The sequence below is a fragment of the Pogona vitticeps genome, chromosome 1 (assembly GCF_051106095.1).
Source record: "Pogona vitticeps strain Pit_001003342236 chromosome 1, PviZW2.1, whole genome shotgun sequence".
NCBI lineage: Eukaryota > Metazoa > Chordata > Lepidosauria > Squamata > Agamidae > Pogona > Pogona vitticeps.
Genome location: NC_135783.1, coordinates 122722367 through 122742377, shown reverse-complemented (window position 1 = coordinate 122742377; position 20011 = coordinate 122722367). Strand labels below are relative to the sequence as shown.

The window sequence follows — 20011 nt, the reverse complement described above, 5'->3', positions numbered from 1 at the left end:
ATGCCACAAGACCATTGTTTCTGCTGCAACTGACTAACATGGCTATGTCTCCCTGGACATTTTTACACTGGATTAATAACAGCCCAACTTGTTTCAAAGCTGTATTCAGTGTATTTCAATATGATATTTAAGAGAACTGCCTTTAGCAGCTTAACTCAAATAATTTCTCTTAATTATCACAACATTTATCAAAACCATACAATGAAACCTTGATCTTGTACCTTTTGCTGGCTTAGTTGTTTGGCCAGAGCTTTACTGTTCTGAGGTGGATTTTCCTGAAACTTTTGTTGGGTTTCTTCAACTTGTTTAATCCAGTTATCAAGTGCACCATAGGTATCTCTGTAGTACTTTAAAGATTTATTTATACCCTCTAAATCACGCAATCTGGGTAAAAGGAGAGCAAACAATTTCAATGAGGAACAATCGCATTTCAATGACTGTCATAAGAAAATAATAGTTAACCCTTGATATTTCTACACTAGTTTAAAGTATTTCTGTGCACTGTCTAGCTGTAATCCTCAAACTGTCCTAAAAGGTAACACTGTCATTTGCACTAGACCACTTGAATGCTAATAATCACCAGAAAAGGCAATTATGCTAGATACACAACATTTACTTCACATTTGTCTTTCAAAAAGAGAGGAAAGTTTCAGTTTGCTAAAATGTTGTGTAGGGCTGTCCTAGATGGTGACAGACATCTTATCTGCACAGTGCTATTCTTCTAAATGCAGGGCATCCATATGGTAGAGATGTGGATACACATATTCGTGAACAAATATGAATATCCCCATCCCAGCTGCACCTAATGTGGGTCTGGCCCCTGGTACCGGTCCGTCCACTCATGCATCACAGCACCACTAAGGTCCCATTCTTCCCGCCAATTGCAGCAGTAGCTCTGCCCTCTCCCTGCTTGGCTGCCCACTCAGCAGCTGCAGCCTCCTGTCCCCTGCCTGGAGTGGCCAGCCAAGCAGGGAGATGGTGGAGCTACTGCTGCAATTGTTGGGAAGAGCGAGGCCTTGGCAGCGCTGGGATGCATGAGTGGATGGGCCAGTTCTGGGGGCCGGACCCACGTTATGTGAAGCTGGGACGGGGATATTTATATTTGTTTACAAATACAAATATCTCCATCTCTACATCTAAGTCATATATCCTTCTCAGCTCCTACCCAGGATGCCTTAACTGAACTGAAGGGATATTGTAGGCTCCCAGAACATGCCTTCAATAGACTACAGACAGACAGCTGTTTCCTTGGGGCTTCTTTCCATGCCACCCTGGGGTGTGTGTACCTGAAGGAACCATATCATTCCTTGGGCCCAAAATACTCCCTCAAGAGTACTGTGGGCCTAGGCATATTCTCGGTAGAAGTCACAAGGAAGTACTGACCACATTAGAGCATGTTACAGGCCTTTCAAACAGAGTCTTTTAGTGCAAATGTATACTAGGTGGACTAAAGGCAACCAACCTGTAAAACGGAGTCTATTGTAAACAGATTGACATGCTAAAGGCCAAATAAACTACTCTCCATTTTAATGTATTCTGAAAATGATCTTTCTGAATCTGAAAAATATTCAACATAACATTCTTTGTACATGCATAACCCAACCAAGTCAAGTGTGATGAATTTAGGGTTCTCTCTCTATATATAGATCGAGCAAATATATATAGATCAATATGATTGAGGCCCAGGTAGGTCCTAATGTAGAATAGTGTAGAGAACAAATTGTAAGACTAAGACTGAACAGACCTGGCCTTGGAAACACATTGGTAATGGTAAATTGATTCCTTAAAAACCTCACATAACCTGGAAACCCAACTAGGGTTGTCCTAAATCAGAACTGACTTGACAGAACACAACACATGCACACTATCTTTCCTAATCATCTTAAAAGCTAAGGTAGGGGTAGTATTTTAATGGAAACACTATTTGGCCATGGTGCTAAAACATGAATAGTGATTTCTGATGGGACTGGGAGCCTCCAGCATGCCCAAATTTACAGCTCCTAGGCCCATCTAGCTCCTAAAACATTAAGAACTAGAAAAATGAAACACTGTATGGATAACTACTGAGGTCCCATCTTAGTGACTGGGTTATATCTTAGTAGCCATACCGTCAAGGAAGGGGCTGCACCAGTCCCAGAAAACTGGAGAAAAACAAATCAGCAAACAAACAGATATCCACTTCTAGTTTTGATTAGGATGGGTTGGTTTCAGTGCTTAGGAAAGGCCTGTGACTCCTCCACTGCATAAAACAGCTACTTCTGAACTTCTGATTTCAGAAGCAGCTGTTTTATACAATGGAGTGGGGCTATGGGCAGCCAGGGAGGGCTCCAAAACAGTCTTAAGGGTCCACATGCAGTCTACTAACTGCCCTTCACCTAAACCTGTGCAAAGTCCTCCCCTTCTTCTCTTGCAATTTACCTCCCTGCTGTCTATTCCTCTCAGACACTTCTCTCCTTGGTGATCTTCCATATAAGAAGTGAGCTTGGTTGTGAGAGAAGTGCTAGGAGGAATACACCGTGTGGAGGAAAGCAGCAGGTTCAGCAAGAGCTCAGCTCCTCTCACCTGCTTGCCCCATCTGCTTTTAATACTGGATCTCTCACATTTTCCATTTTACACATAGCTGGGACTGATCCATATTTCAACATACAGTGGACCCTCGACTTACGGAATAATTCCGTATTGGAACGGTGGCTGCAGGTCAAAAAGTCTGTAGGTCGAGGCTCCATTGACCTACAATGCATTGAAAACAGATTAATCCGTAACCGGCCGTTTTTGTTCCTTTTTTTTACCAGTCTGTAGGTCGATTCTCCGGCTGCAAGTCGAACCTAAATTTTGCAGCCAGAGAAGTCTGTAACTCGAAAAGTCTGTAAGTGGAGCCGTCTGTAAGTCGAGGGTCCAGTGATCGGAACTAGTATAATCAATCTTTCTTGGCCCCTCTGATTAATAACTTTGAGTATTCAAATGATTTTTATTAGGTTCTCTATCTCGTTTCTAGTACTTATATCATTTTTATTTGTTTTAAATGAACTGAAAGAAAAATGATGGGAAGTTACAATTTATCCAGTATGAACATGCCACGGAGTTCAACCAGAAATCAGCAGGACCTACACATGGTTAATTAGAAAACATATCATGTCTTATGTGGTGTAAACATTGTGATCTGTTTGCCTTTACACTATTTCCTTGATTTTTGCTCCCATTAAATGTTGTTTCTGAAGAGATGGGTACTAACCTGTTTTCAATCTGAGAATGAACATTTTGCCATCTTTCAGTTAACTGATCTGCCTTCTCTTTGTGCCAGTCAAAGTCAAGGTCACGTTCCTTGTGTGTTTTAAACATTTGATCACTAATTGCCTTGGCTTTTTGCAGTTCATCTTCAAGGGCATGGAATACTTCTCTTTTTTCATCAACCTCTGATCGCCATTGCTGCAAATAAAATACATGATATCTCGAGGTAGATCATAATGTTATTACTTCAGAACAACATATGACATGCAACACACTATTTCCCAAGCCCCTGCCCTCCAGATGTGATGGATTACAATTCTCATTATCCCCAGCCACCACAGCAACTAGCTGTCATGTCTACGAATAATGGGACTTTGATTCCAACACATCTGGAGAGTATCAGAGTCAGACTGGGCTGGCATAACACTATCACTAGGCATTCACCCTAAAACTACCAAGTTTTCATTCAAATACGGGTTACACCGTTAATTCTATTGTGAAGAAGAGGAAGACCTAAGCTAATTATAAAGGTGTCTACTTTTCAAAATGAGATTAATCTTCCCTGCTGTTCTCTTCACAACTGCAAAGGAAGTAGAAGGAGTTGCAACAGACATAACTTGGGGGGATGAGGGGAATCTGTCCAACAGTTCCTCCTTTCTTGGAAACACAACTTAGCTGGAGTTTTCTGTTCCCTGGAGACTCAAGTCAAGGAAAGAGAAAAGTTGCTGTTCTTAAAGTTCTCTAGAGGAACAGCTGGTGCAGGAAAGCCTTCAGGACTATAAACTGGACCAGTTTGACTGCTTTCCATGTAATCACTATGATTTCTAACTTAGCTCTTAATGAACTACTACTGCAAAATGATGAAAAAATCAAACTGACAATATTTAAATAGTTAGCTGATAAACATTCCAGCCTTCTATGTTGTAAGCTGCCTAGAGTGATCGTATAGACCAGATGGGTGGGGTATAAATAAATAAATAAATAAATAAATAAATAAATAAATAAATAAATAAATAAATAAATAAATAAATAAATAAATAAACAAACAAACAAACAAACAAATAAATAAATAAATAAATAAAAAAATTTTCTATCTTTCCCCCCTTCACAAAAGGCTTATATTGGTTAGCATGATTGAATGTTTTCCTTTTCCCTGTGTAGCTAGCTCTCTGTGTCACCTGGAGGAGATTTGGAGGGTTGTAAGTACCCTCCACAACAGGGTTTTGTTTTGGGGGCAGGGATACAGTGGCTGCATCAAAGAGCAGAGATGACTGCTTCCCTTCCAACAGACACAGATCAAAGTATGTTTTAATGAACTGATCAAAATATGTTTTACTTTCATGTATTACAGAAAAGCATGGCTACTTCAAATCATTGTGTTTTTTTAACACAACAATCATACCTTTAATGTATTCATCAAGCCGTCAATATTACTCTTGTCAGCAGTTAATGGATCTTCTTCACATAGTTTTGTCTCATACAGTTTTACTAGTGCTTCAGCTCCTTGAGTGTTTTTGAGAACCAAATTTACAGTTTTTAACCTGAAATTAAAGAATCATTTATTAACAATGGTTTCCACATTCATTCATCTACTTAAAGATGTTTTACTTTAACATGATCATTCTTCCATTTAATCATCTAAAAAGTATATATTTGTCATTAGTCTAAAGAGAAGCTTCAGATTCTGTATCTGTGATCTGTTGTCTAATTAAACATATTATTAAAGAAGAAATTAAAATGTTCCTCTCCCTTTTCTTTTTTATTTAAAACAGCAACACCATATAAGATTATATTTAAAAAGCTATACATGCTAATATCTATTACATTTCTTGTACATTAACTAATTATACTTTTATGAATTAACTAAACCACTTATTTCCGTATATTTTATCTGTAATGATTGTTTTTCATTGTCATTTATGATTCCTATATATGCAATAAAATGCCATCGACTAATACTAAAAGCATCTATTTATATTTCTCTTATTTATTCAGTTTCTTATACAATAATTCATATTTATCATTTTACCTATCTTGCCAAACATTATCATAATTAAGTTCCATAAAATTTAAGGGCCTTGATGCCTTACTTTTCTATGTAAATGGAAGACATTGAATAAATCTGATTCATATTCTGAATCACAAGGTTAAGCTCTGATCGCAAAGTGGGGACTGAGGGTGAACCAGCAGCTTGATTAAAGAAGTCATCACATTTGTCTGTGATGGTTTCCAAGTCTTCTTTGAGTCGGTCCAGCTCTTTTTTCAGTTTCTGCAGAATAGGAGGAAACAGTTAATTCTCAAAATGTTACAGTAAGCCTTCCATAACTAAGGAAATGAAGTCTATAATAGACATGAAAAATGGTGACGAGAAGAATAGATTGCCTTTACTCCCAGTGTTTCTTGCAGGACCAAATGAATCAGGAAGAAAAAGTGCAACCCTATTCTGACCCTGTCAGTGCTATGTGGATGACTTTTTGCCAGTAGTAATGTTGGTTGTAAGCAATGGACATACACAGAGTACTCATCCACCTATTGTTTAATAAGCATTTATGCTTCCAAAACACACCGGAACATAAAGTAGACCAAATTGCTAATTTCTCCCCTGTATCTGGCAATCTTTCAAATGTCAATACCACTTCTAATGTTACACCCAATGGTTTGAATTTTTAAAACAATAGACTATCTGAGTGAGTCCATATTAAAATTTATATAAGGGCTATAGCCTTTCCCAGTAGATTGGTCAAATCCTTTTGAGCCCATGACAATTGTTTGTGTGTTTTATTGATTACAGAAAAGCAGCATGAGTACTACACACATCCTCACATAATATGGTATGTAAAAGCCCATGTGACATAAAGACTATCTATAGGCACCAAATATACATCTGTATATCTAAGCTGCATATTTTCTCCTAGCTGTACTTCAAGATGATTAAGAAATGACACCCAAATTCTGGGGAGTTTTTTGTTACATGATGTAACATTCTCTGACCGCAGTTATGCAAACAGGGTAAATGTTATGGAAGATGTCAAAGCCCGACAAAAAAGTATAATGTAGTATTGGTCAAGCCATGCCCACAATATGATTCATTTTAAACTATGAATGAAAAGGTTTAAACTGTCTTATTGACTATTTGATAATACTTACTGTTTTTAATTTATGTGTTAAGAAACATTTTGTTGTAAAATACGGTGGAATACTCTGAACAAAAGGCACAGTCTAAATATTTTAAAAAGTAAGCAACTAAGCCAACCGTATTTATTTTCGTGATGCTTATTTTTCATTCAACTATTACACCCTAATCAGTTTAGGAGGTATTTTATTGATGTAGGTTTTATATGAGTTCCAGAAGGAGGACGTTAGTCCTCAGAAACATTTTGTTAATACAGAACAAATAGGTTCAGCAGAAAGAACTTTATCCTACATTTTTAGCATAATGTATAGCTTGTCCTGCGCTATAGGGTTTTCAGACACCAATCCACATAGGCAAGCTCAGAAGATTCACCTCTTGTTCTGAAATCCGAAACACGCTTTCATGCAGGTCATCTCTCTCCAGTGGGGTTCGAATCTGCCTTATCAAACGATCTTCACAATTCTCCAAACGAAGTCTGATGTTCCGAACTTCTGAGATATATAGGTTGTAAACAGATTCCTCATGCTCTTCTGTTTGAAGAAAGATATGGACACATGTAAATTCAAGTATGCTTAAAGTCCTTTTGCCATCATAATCTATGGTCAAAGTCCTTCAGAGTTCACTGCAACTCTTTTTGAAATGTAAAGGGAATAGGTAATTTGTATCACCAATTACATGGAGATGAGTATCTTGTGTTTTTCGTTTCTAGGCTTCTCTATTGCATCTGAAACAAATTGTTTTTGTCCCCCAAAAGAAAATAAATGTGGAATTTCATAAACAGAGGATAACTTGCACATCTCCCCAAATGCAACAATGTAAAAATCAGACAAAAAAGAATTAATTTCTTGCTTTACAAGCATGCATCAACCTCATACTTCAAATCTCTGTCAAGCACTTTCTTATGTTTATGATGAAACCAGCCATGTGATCACCCCATCACAAAAAGTAATGTGCATATCACTTTAGTCATAGGTATTATCATTCCATTTGTATACACACAATTATGAACTGGACTGCATATGGTTTTTTCACAGCTGATTTCATAGTTAAGATCATATTAAAGCTATAGCAGTGAATCCCTTATCACTTATTCCATATATATAATCAGCACAATATATCTCTGCTCTATACAGTGACATATAAATACACTTCAATCAGATATAATCTCCTAGCACATTCTTTTCTTTGGCAATATTAGCCTAAGTGCATAATAGAATGCAACCATTCAGCTTTATGTAAATATTTACATATTGGACATTTGACATTTTCAGCACGAATATGGAATATTTACAACAGTAAGAATAAATTTCAAAGACATTTTCTTAAAGTATATAGTGAATCCTTTTTTCAAAATAATGTAGGACCTGGTTATGACAGAATCCTAGGTTTATTATTAATGATGTTTAAATGAACCAATGTAAACAATAATGTTCCTAATATTTTACTTTGGTACAAGAAAAATGTTCTTCTGCATTTACAAACAAGCCTAATGGAAGATATTTCATTATTCAGCCTGCCAAAATGAGACTTTCTTCTGAGCAGTAAGAATGAGGGCTTCAGAATTAATTTTAGGATTACAAAAGAAATCTGAAACTATGTACCACAGCATGAAAATTTCATATTCAGTTAGTATGCATCGGTGCTAGTAAATCAAATTTGAAATATTCCATGCCCAAATCAACTCTTAGTGCCATTAACAGCAAAATAAACAAAAGAATAATTATTTTAGGGAGGGAAGACATTTAGCTCTCTTTTTTCTGTATCATGTGATTTTTCACAGGAACATCAACATCAGTATGCAATTTATTGATATCACAGAGAGAGAGAAAGCTGATATGGAGGTGATTACAGCTAGCCAATCCATGTAAATAATCACTCACATGAGCAATTAAAGATTGGGGAAAAGGAGGTCTCACAAATATCTGTTAGTGGCTGAATTCCTGTTTCTGGAAGTTCTGCTGTTTAAGATTGATTATTAACTAGAGCATTTTTTTTTAAATGTAAGCATTTCCCCCTCCTACCACAAAGCTCCTATAGGTCCTGAGCAATCTCTTTCATCATTGGGAACCTGTGTGACCTGAGGGGCAGGGAGGCAGTCTTAACCAGCATGACTACAATAATTATGAAAACAGGATTTCAGCCATTATGCAATTTCACAAGAGAAATGTCATTACACCCTCACTGCATCCAAAAGTAGCATAATATGGGTAGCATTATTATTTGTAACATGTTATGTCAATGCTCCCTAACATCTATTCTTCTCTTCACTTTTGTGAAAGAGTCACACTAGTACAATTCATGTGTATAAAGCCAAAAAATGCACCAGAACCATCAAGCATCTTGGAAGTGATATTTTTATGCATCTCTTAATTGGCCTGTCTCACCTCTTTCTGCAGACTTCAGGAGTTCTTGGTAATACTGCTTGCAGACATTCACCTCCCTTTCCAACTGTGCAATGTCAGCAACAGAAAAGACCTTAGATTCCTGGCTGTCTTCAAGAAAATCATCAAAGCGGGACTGCAAGTTACTTAAAACTTGCTGATGTTCACCTGGCAAGAGAGTTTTTATCTAAAAAATAGAAAAAATAGGAGGCATAGATTAAAGCCTTTCCAGCAACATAGGTAAAGGTAAAGGTTCCCCTTGACAATTTTTGTCCAGTCGTGTTCGACTCTAGGGGGCAGTGCTCATCCCCGTTTCCAAGCCATAGAGCCAGCATTTGTCCAAAGACAATCTTCCGTGGTCACATGGCCAGTGCGACTTAGACACGGAACACTGTTACCTTCCCACCGAGGTGGTCCCTATTTATCTACTTGCATTTGCATGTTTTCGAACCGCTAGGTTGGCGGGAGCTGGGACAAGCGACGGGCGCTCACTCCGTCGCGTGGATTCGATCTTACGACTGCTTGGTCTTCTGACCCTGCAGCACAGGTTTCTGCGGTTTAGCCCACAGCGCCACCACGTCCCTACTTCCAGCAACATACCTCATTTAATAAACAACATCCCATTAAATAGCCTAACATAGGATTTTAATGTGCAAAAGTATGCTGCACATGTTGCTATTAAAGTTCTTGCCTCTATGGAGACTTAATTTCAGAAGAAACCTTGGGAGAAACCTTTCTCTTTGCTTCAGAAAGATTAGGAGAAGCCCATTACATGGACTCATTGAGATGCAAAGTATGTAATTATATACATGCAGTCCTGAAATACATGTATCTTTATACACCTATGTAAATCCCCCAGGGAGCTCTCACTGGACTTGATACACAGGTGTCAGCAGATACCAAGACATCATTTATATCTCAAACATTTTACTAAAGGAAACACCAGTGTAGTGCTAACCTAAAAGAATCATAAACACTATGCAAAACATGGAGCTGCCCTCAATCTTCACCTATCCCAGCAGTACAACAGAATGCAGGTATAACCAGAAAGCTGTTTCTATATTATAATGGAATATTGAGTGTTGAAAAATGAACTGGTCACCAACTGGCATGGCTGCAATCAACTTTAGCTACCACAGATATGCTAGTCTGAATCACACAATCATTGACCAGGCAGATTGGCAATGAAACCTACCGAAGCAACATTACTAGCTCGAACTGTTTCAATTTCATTTGTCAAGTAGTGCCAGGAGACCACACTCTTCATGTTAATATGTGATTCATGCCACAGAGCAAGGACATTCTGATACTGCTGCTCAATTCTAAAATGCACAAAGTAGGGGAGGGGAAAAATGACAGGAACAAAATTAATTGAAGTGTAAGACAGAATCAAATGATTGTCTGTTATCAATTGCCCATATAAACAGATTTCAAAGAAATGTTCCTTAAAGGCAAATAAAACCAACAAGGACTTCTATGTTTTGTGTATGCGCTATGCCAACACAAACCTGTTTGCTGTGTCTATTGCTTCTTTGTTGGGTGGAGGGACAGTAAAACACACAGAGGGTACCATGGCCTCATTACCACTCGGACTAATCACTTTCCATTTTGCACGATGGGAGTTGCTCGCCAGGACACATTCATCATCTTTGTAAATGGTTATCTAGGTTTTTTTCAACAGAGGACCAAGAAAATGAATGAGCCAAACATTCCTACTGCATTCTTACAAAGCACTTTTGAAAGCACTGCCACTGAAACAGTGATGGGGAGAAAATGGAGCAGTGACCCAACCCCCAAGACAAGGGGAAGCGCTGTTTACTATGGAAGGGATTTCCAGGACTGTATCATTAAGGCAGCCTCAACTATATTCTCATGCCCACAACCAATTTGAAGAAGCCAAAGGTTCCAACCTCAATTTGTCTGTAGTCACAGATGGCTTTAATCGGAATGGATGTCTTGAGTGGATTATCAGGGTTCCTTGGCTTCAGCTGAACTATTGTCTTGGCTCTTCCCACAAGGCCTGCCACTGTGCTCTTATACTGTAGGAGCTGTTCTTTTTCTTCCTGAATCCCATTTAAGGAAGGAATGGAGGAAGGAAGGAAAGAAAGGAAAAAAGAAAAAAAATTAAAAACAGGTTCAAGTGTATTTTTCTTTTTTCAGTAGCCTCTTTGTGTTGTCGTACAAGGCATATTATTGACACGGGGAAAAACTGCCCAGAGGCTAATTAAATCAAATAATTAATGTTTATTGTTAGTTAGTAGAAATATCAATATTTCTTGAAGAATGCAGATTGTGATCTACTTGAACAACAAAGAAATAACTGGGGCCAGCCACATGTCTTCCTTTTTCAAAAATAAGAACTAAGTGGAGTAGAGCCTCAGTACTGGGCACCACTTTCTAGACATATTTAAACTGTGGTGGGGAAATTTCAAGATGCAAGGGATTACACATTTTCTTCTTTGAAAGGACGTGATTTACTAATTCTACAAGATTTAACACTACGTATACATTATTAGCATTATCTAACTCCTAGAAGAGGACACAATGTTCCATATGATCATCAGTGACTGCATGTCTAGTGGACTGTGTCCATTGATAGACCTATATCTTTTTTCATTGAAAAAGATCTAAATGACAGCCTACTAGAAGCTGCTTCAAAATCTACTGGCAGTCAGAAGTTTGAATTATTTATTACCTTTAGACTGACTCAGTGGTGGAAATGGGCAGAAACTAACAAAATTAATGAGGTATTATGGACTATATCCAACTGCAAGTTCCCCACAGAACAGAAATGTTGAATTAATAGAACTTAAAGACATGTTGACTAAACACATTCCTACTGATTTAATGGATCTACTGTAGTTGGGACGAACAACTGGACTGAGGCCTGTGACTGAATATAAGACTCTAATGACAGAGTACAAAGCTCAAGCCAAAGATTTTATCTTTCTGTTTCACTACCTCGATTTAAGGTGAGTTTTTTTATTCTTTAGTTTGTAATCTATATTATGAAAATAATAGCATTATTTGAAAATAATTCCCTTGGATATTAGGTATGAACATGAATTTGACCCAACTCCGGGAGGCAGTGAAAGAGAGGAGGGCCTGGCGTGCTCTAGTCCATGGGGTCACGAAGAGTAGGACACGACTTAAGGACTAAACAACAAAATACAGTGGTGCCCCACATAGCGAGGTTAATCCGTTCCGGATTAACCATCGCTATGGGGAAACATCGCTATACAGAACTGAAAATGCCATAGAAATGCATTAAACTTAGTTTAATGCATTCCTATGGCTCCAAAACTCACCGTTATGTGATGTTTCCCCATCCGGCCGCCATTTTCGCACCCTCGGTAACCGAGGAAATCACGCGAGCGGCCATTTTGAAACCACCGATCAGCTGGCCGAAAATGGGGCCGGCGCTGGGGCAGGAGGGCGGGGGAAGGCTCCCCCGCCCTCCTCCTGAGCGCACACCGGCTTTTTCGGCCAGCTGACCGGCCGGCGCTTGGCCAGGAGGGTGGAGGAAGGCTCCTCCTCCCTCCTCCCGAGTGCACGCCTGCTTTTTCAGCCTGCTGACTGGCTTGCGATCAGGCAGGAGGGTGGAGGAAGGCTCCTCCTCCCTCCTCCCGAGCGCATCCAGCTTTTTCAGCCGGCTGACCGGCGGGCTATCGGGCAGGAGGGGGCCGGAAGGCTCCCACCCCCTCCTCCCGAGCGCACGCCAGCTTTTTCAGCCAGCTGACAGGCCGGCGATCGGGCAGGAGGGGGTGGGAAGCTTCCCCCACCCCCTCCCGAGTGCACGCCTGCTTTTTCAGCCGGCTGACCGGCCGGCGATCGGGCAGGAGGGGGTGGGAAGCTTCCCCCGCCCCCTCCCAAGCACACGCCTGCTTTTTCAGCCGGCTGACTGGCCGGCGATCGGGCAGGAGGGTGGAGGAAGGCTCCTCCTTCCGAACACACGCCTGCTTTTTCGGCCGGCTGACTGGCCGGCCGGGTGAGGGGTTGGGAGGAGGGCCGCGGGGAACACCCGGGCCTTGCCCTGCCTCCCGGCTTTCCCCGAGCCACCCCTCACCCCCGTGTCCCAGCGGCGTCAACGGAGACAGGGGTCAGGCGTGGCTCGGGGAAAGCCGGGAGGCAAGGCAAGGCCCAGGTGTTCCCGGCGGCCCTCCTCCCAGCTGAGGCTCCCGCCCAGCTGAGTGGCAGGAGCTTCTGAAGGGGAATCCGCCGCCGCCGCTCAGCTGGGGGAAAATGCCGGTGGTGGCTTCAGAAGGACCGCCGGGGAGGGCTCCCCGGTGGTCCTTCCGAAGACACCACCGGCAATTTCCCCCAGCTGAGCGGTGAGAGCCAGTCAGCTGGGGAAAAATGGGCTATGGGGGAAAATCGCAAAGCGATTTTTCCCCATAAGCAACATCGCAATGCGATCGCAAAAGCGATCGCAAAAGAGGCATCGGTATGTGGATTCGTCGTTAAACGGGGCACCCGTTAAGCGAGGCACCACTGTATTACTACAGATAGGGTTACTCTCTGTTCTTTGTATTTTGTTTATAAAGGGCACAGTGACTCAAATGGAATATGCATGGGGGAATTAAATCTGATTTAAGATGTTTTAAGCCCATACCATGGACTCTTGGATCAGGTCTTCCAGTTTATGAATACTGCTGGATCGATCACAACTGTATTTTCGATGTACAGCATCTCTTAAATTCTTCAAGTATTCTGCAGCCTCTTTGGCATCATTGAAAAACTAGAATGAAAAGCATAATTCTGTTTTTAAAACAAAGAAGCAAAACACCATCACAGACCCTGTCCTTATGAGCAGCCAGTACAATACTTTTGAAGTTCAGGGCAGCTAGATTCAGAGTGTGGAGTAAGACTTCTAGACTTCTGCATCAGAGGTCTTAAATGAACTCACAGGTGAAAGGGTCAGAAATTTCATCACTGTGGAGTTCTGTAAGTCATGCAGAAATACAGTCCATTCATTCTCAATTGTCAAAATAAAATGACAATACATATGAAAGGCAGCATGGCTTTCTCTGGTTTGAGCAGAACTAGGGGCAAGATGTATGTGGAGTCAATATTTAAAATGAAAATGGCCATGGACTGTTTTCACAAAAATGTAATTTCAGTGGGAAAAGGAACCTAGTGCACTGGTCCATCTAAACCTCATAAATATACTGGAGAGAAGGAGAGAAAAAAGAATTTGAACTCATACACTAAGAAACACAATAGTGAACTGGACATAAACATTATTTTTTCATCACAACTGCACTTCTTCTAGTCAACCACAGCACTACAGACAACAAATCCTGCGAGTTTTGATCACTATGGTCTGTTTCAGTTTCTATAGCACTATCTGCCAACACTAAGGAATGCTGACAAACCCTTTCTCTCATTTATGACACTGAAATGGAAATATGTGGTTTTCTATACAGTGGGGTCTTGACTTGAGAGCTTAATCTGTATTGGAAGGCGGTTCTCAAGTCAAAAAGTCTGTAGGTCAAGTCTCCATTGACCTACAGTGCATTGAAAACCCATTAATCCCGTAACAGGCCGTTTTTGTTCCATTTTGGTTTTTTTCTGGTCTGTAAGTCAATTCTCAGGCTGTAAGTCAAACCTAAATTTTGCGGCCAGAGAAGTCTGTAACTCAAAAAGTCTGTAAGTCAAGCCGTCTGTAAGTCAAGGGTCCACTGTACTTAAATTTGTGATACATACCTCAAAATATGCAATGTTTTCTCTTAGATGCTGTTCAACACATTGGCAAAGCTGTAAAATCCAGCTCCACTGTGTTTGCATTGCAGCTCGATAAGCCTTAAGGATGCAGACAAAGGAAAGGAGTCACATTTAGTTATAAAACCACAATGAAAACAGAAAAAAAGAAAACAAATGTTACCTCCACTCAGATCTCCTTGGTTTGCCAACCAAAATGCCTTTGCCTCATTGCAATGGAAGAAAATGACATAATGGCCAGATTTCTGCTGTACAGAAGCATCTGATGGCATTATTTGTTGCATATTGGTGTGCAAGAGATAATGCCTACAGAGATTTCTTAATGTATGGCAATTCACCTTCAAAAGTGATAGCATGCCTCTTGCAAGACAGAAGTGAAATTTATTTCTCAATAACAACTGATTATTAAGAAGTGATTTGTCAAATCAGGTGTGATTCAAAAACCACATTTGTTGTATTCCTGCTGTGTTAACACTGTAATATTTTTGGCCAGCAGAGGCTGCTCTCAACACTGTAAATTCAAAATCCCATTCAGAGACCAAACCATCTCCTACTGAATTTAATGGGCTAAATCCATAATTAGTTCCAAATGGAGTGACTCACTGTTATCAGCGGGAACTGGTTAACAGAAAGTGGTCCTACTCATTTTAACATATCTACCTTTCTTGGAACTAACATGAGATTTTGCCCAATGAATGCCCTGCCCTTGGTAAGAGTATCAATGAAATTTACAAAATACCATTCAGATACTGGAATGAATCCACAAGAAACAGAAAGCATCTACCTAGCCTTTGGCAACATCAATCTTAAACAGCTTTTACCAATTTTAAATCAAAATATTGTAAGGTTGATCTTTCATACAGCTGCAGAACCAACAACCTCATTATCTAATAGGGAAGTCTGAGCACACCTGTGGCAGCCAGCATACATTTTTAAAGTAAAGCAGATTACCTACAATATACTACTTGATCCCCATCCAAGATAAACCTAATGTCCAAACAATATCTGAAGTTTATGAGTAAGAACATGTGGCTGAACTTCACACCCTTAAAAGGAAGCACTGTATTGAAACCTTTACAAGTGGAAACTCCCTGAAAATCCCTTTAGACAAACACATCAAAACTACTGTCCTGTCACAGGACGCAATTGCCAGTGTTGCTGTAATATTTCTGGGAACTGAGGTACTGGAGTCCAATCTTGCACGCCTCCAAGCATTAAACAACAATGGAAAACAGGCAAAGGCAGTGAGGGAGAGGAATCGATTGAAGTTTCCTAAATGGGAGCAGGGCTGATTGGCTGGCACTCTGGAGAGGAAGAGTTCACACCACAACATTTGTTGCAGGACCTATTTGTTTTGTGGTATTAGCAACCTGTTGGGCCTTAAACAGTTAAAAAATATGCCATGGTATCAGCTTTTGTGGACACTTCAGCAGATTCATGTTATGTTAAGCTGAAAGATATATATGCAGATGAGTATGGCAAGTTTGTATACGGTAAACAGTGGGGGCCAAATGGACAGGAATCGCTAAAGTGCAGCACACATATCACACATTTGAGCACAGCCCAAATATACACAGTATGCCAATTCTTATTGAGCATCTTCTGAACGTATCTCATGGGGCAAGAGAAGAGAACCATAGACTTAAGTCTACATGCTCTCAATATCCTAAAAAGAAAGTCTTGAAAGACTGTCAAATCATGTATGTTGCTGTTATTGAGTCACACAAAACTTACCTCAATAGTTAATCTTGCAGGGTGGTTTTCGAAGAGCAGCTGTTCTGCTATTTCTTGGACTGATTTAATAACTTCTTCCTTCTGATCCAATTCTCTCATCAGTTCCTTTCCAATAAAAAGATGTTAGTTTAGAAGCATATCAGAAAAAAATACATTTAAAAGTTTTAAATATATATTAACAATGCTTACTGCATGGTATTCCTTTTTCCTTGCTATATTTGTGTTTCTTTCACTCCAGTCATATGCAACCTCCTCCTCCTCTTTCTCATTCAACCAAATAAGTTCCCTGGTAGCACGTGATACAAAATTGTGAAGGGTATCAAGGTGTCTTTCCTGATTTCTTGATGTATTCTTTAAATGTCAATAAAAGAAAAAAATAACTTTAAACCTTTCACAATCAAGACGTCACACAACTAAAAGCTGGACCTCCAGGCAATGATCTTACCAAGAGTTTAGCATATTGGCTTTCCAGTTTGTGCAATTTTTCTGCATAGCTGAGTTTAAGGGGAGCAGTCATCTGGATCTGTACAGAACACATTCAGTTGAAAGAGAGAAATTAGTTTAAAAATCAGGCATGTAACAGTTAAAATAGGGGTGATATATTTCATTATATTTGAGTAATGATCACAATGAAGAATGTTCCTGTAATCCAAGGACAATTATGAAACCAGTTATTATCCGATGAGTAATTCATTTCAAAACACATGCATAATAATATGTAACCACAAGGTACTTTAAAAAAAGCTGTACCTCGCTGACTTTTGCTTCTTTAAGGCTTGACTCAAATTCTTCAATTGCTTTGTGAACATTCTTGTGATTTTCCACATGGCTTTCAACACTTGGCAAATCCGAACCCCATTCAACTCGATCAAGTTGTACCTTGTAGGCAGAAACTTAAAATTAAATCTGAACCCCAAACCTGTCAAGAAAAATGATTAGGCTAAAAACCGTAAATGGAAAGATGTTTACCTGCATTTCATCAACCCATCTTAAGAGGTCCTGAACAAATTTCATATTGACTTCCTCCTCCGTCAAATTCTGATCAATAAATGCTGATTTCATCAAGGGTTTTCGGACCTGCATCAGTTTGAGTGTCTGAAGTGTACCAGTGTCAACTCCAGTTACATAACTTTGAATTAACCGTGGTGGAAAACCTGGTGTGTATGCAGGGGTGATGGCTGGAGTCAGTCTTGAAGAAAGACCTGATGATAAACCTGATGTTAAACTGGATGAAGTCAAGGAGGGTGATAAGCCCTGGTTCAGTCCAGAGTTTAAACTAGGGCTTAGGTTTGGTGCAAATCCTGAGTTTAAGCTTTGTGTTATTCCTGATATCATCATCTTGGTCTGTTCTGTCGTCAGTGTCCTTCCCTTGCTGTAGATAGAGGAACAATCTGCTCTTAAGGCCATAAGCTCATCTCGAAGTTTTGCAACCCTGTTTTTAAAATGTGGAAAAATATTTATTACTAAAATGAGAACAACTCTGTGTGTCTGTCTGTCTCTGTGTAAATAAAAACAGACACACACATACACACCTCTTAAGTGTTCTACAATGGAGTGGCAGCTAGGATATACATTATAATAAAAAGGACTTAAGTAAAAACAAAAGACTAGTGACTCAAAAAATGGAAAGAAGATCAAAATTCACCCATGCCCTTAATAATAATAATAATAATAATAATAATAATAATAATAATAATAATAATAATAATAATAATAATAATAATAATAATAATAATTTATTGTCATTGTAAGTATATACACATACAACGAAATGTACCCTTAAAAAACAAAATGTAAGAAACAAAGTAATTCCTCACTATTATACCACATTTAGAGCACAATCCAGTACATATCTACTCAGAACTAAGCCCCACTATTTTCAAAGGAACTTATTCTCAAGTTTTGCACACATGATATGACTGCTGCCTTTTACTCCGACTTCTGTCTTCTAATTGCCTCGGATTCATCTTTCTCTTATGCCTCTTTACTATCCCTAAGGATTCATTTACAAAGAGAATGTCTCTTATCAACCAGATTCAACACAGGTATACCATCCACTTCCCAGCAGTGATGTCTAAAATCATGTTATGAACTAGTGAATCCATTATAATAACATGAATACCTAGGACTGCACCTCAGTTGCTGTCTCTGCACAAAGTGCAGTTTTTGTAAGTCATGTGAATGCATCTTTGGGAAGTAGGCAAGACAAACACAACTCTATGAACTGGCCTACGTCATATCAATGTCAATGAGATACATTTTTGAAAAATGTGTTCTGCATTCTAAACTTTTTTCTACCTAGTAGCAGTAAAGTGTTCATATCAATACAGTGGTGCCTCGCACAACGAGTGCCTCACACAACGATGAATTCACACAACGATGCCTTTTTCTGTTAAATTTGCTGCCTCACACAGCAATGTTTCCTATGGGGGATTTTCACACAACGATCTCCCTTTTCGCTCCTGTAAAAGTGTCTTACAATGTTTGGACGCTCTTTTAAATGATTGCAATGGTTAGTCCACCTCCTGAAACCTACGCAAACTGATTTTGGTGTTGTTCTGACACTTCCTTAATTTATGATGATTTTTTCTTTTTTCCATTGGAAACCATTAGACAGACCGTCCAATGGTTTCCTATGGAGAAAAAACAAAAAATCATCATAAATTAACGAAGTGTCAGAACAACACCAAAATCAGTTTGCATAGGTTTCAGGAGGTGGACTAACCATTGCAATCATTTAAAACAGCGTCCAAACATTGTAAGACACTTTTACAGGAGCGAAAAAGGACTTCGCAAAGGCATTGAAATGTATTGAGTCGGCTTCAATACATTCCAATATAGGAAACATTGTTTCACTCAACGATGTTTCCTATGGGGATTTTCACTGAACGATGGCAATCCGTTCCAATTGGAATGGATTAACCGGTTTTCAATGCATTCCTATGTGAAATGGTGTTTCACAGAACGATGTTTCACACAACGTTGATTTTTTTGGAACCAATTAACATTGTTGTGTGAGGCACCACTGTACTATCTTATACTTTACAAAAATAAAATAAAAAAACAAATAACTAGCAATACCTCAATACGCCAGCTTAATAGACAGAAGGCTAAAAACATTGATTCTGAACAGTAAATCATGCTAATGCACTGATCACACAACACTGCATGTTGCAAAGAATCAGTGTTCTATATGTAATATTGCATAAACATCTGAGACCACTCCCTCCCTCCCTCAGATTAAAATCTATCTTCCTAATCAAGACAAATCAAGCTACATTAGAGCATATGAAATGTTATACATACATAGGCATCATTTTGAAGTTAGTGTAATCTTTAAAAAACGGCAGATACACCCAACAGGTAACTTTATTATGTCTTTACACATTCATTGACAAGAATGTATCCCTGAGTGTTGTATTCCTAAATAACAACATAACCACATGTACCTCTGGACCAGCTGGTCTGCTTGATAATATTTTCCATCAATGAGAATCTGGGCATCCATGACTTGCTGGCGCAGTAAATTCTCACATTCAAGTAGATAACCCGCAATCTCTGCTTCATTTTGAAACTGCAGACCTGATTCTAATCGCTTTGCATCCTACACAAAAAGATTTATTCAGCTGTGCATTTTGCTGGAAAATAAACTTTTCCTATGCTACTTTATTTTGTACAACTATCTTCATATTTTGAAATGTACAAACATTCCTTTTATATTCAGAATTGTTGTATGGTGCTTCTCTGTGAGTTCAGAGAGAAACCCAATTGAGAGGATGGGAAATAAACACTTTGAGATAACTTTACCTAGGAC

At 39.3% G+C, this 20011-nt stretch overlaps 1 protein-coding gene across 18 annotated transcripts in view; it reads right to left on the bottom strand.

Annotated features, from left to right (window-relative positions):
* The window catches only part of DST (dystonin), a 397214-nt gene that overhangs the window by 190116 nt on the left and 187087 nt on the right, over positions 1 to 20011 (bottom strand). For all 18 annotated transcript variants that reach the window (XM_073000291.2, XM_073000297.2, XM_073000283.2 and 15 more), the window contains 17 exons: positions 19647 to 19801; positions 17167 to 17629; positions 16948 to 17076; positions 16643 to 16720; positions 16387 to 16548; positions 16198 to 16302; positions 14449 to 14544; positions 13355 to 13480; positions 10653 to 10805; positions 10251 to 10405; positions 9938 to 10064; positions 8746 to 8929; positions 6734 to 6891; positions 5319 to 5497; positions 4631 to 4769; positions 3233 to 3426; positions 222 to 384 (listed from right to left, as the gene is read on the bottom strand). In XM_073000291.2, the coding sequence (XP_072856392.2) occupies positions 222 to 384; positions 3233 to 3426; positions 4631 to 4769; positions 5319 to 5497; positions 6734 to 6891; positions 8746 to 8929; positions 9938 to 10064; positions 10251 to 10405; positions 10653 to 10805; positions 13355 to 13480; positions 14449 to 14544; positions 16198 to 16302; positions 16387 to 16548; positions 16643 to 16720; positions 16948 to 17076; positions 17167 to 17629; positions 19647 to 19801 (2766 nt within the window). The remainder of the gene's footprint in view (positions 1 to 221; positions 385 to 3232; positions 3427 to 4630; positions 4770 to 5318; positions 5498 to 6733; positions 6892 to 8745; positions 8930 to 9937; positions 10065 to 10250; positions 10406 to 10652; positions 10806 to 13354; positions 13481 to 14448; positions 14545 to 16197; positions 16303 to 16386; positions 16549 to 16642; positions 16721 to 16947; positions 17077 to 17166; positions 17630 to 19646; positions 19802 to 20011) is intronic.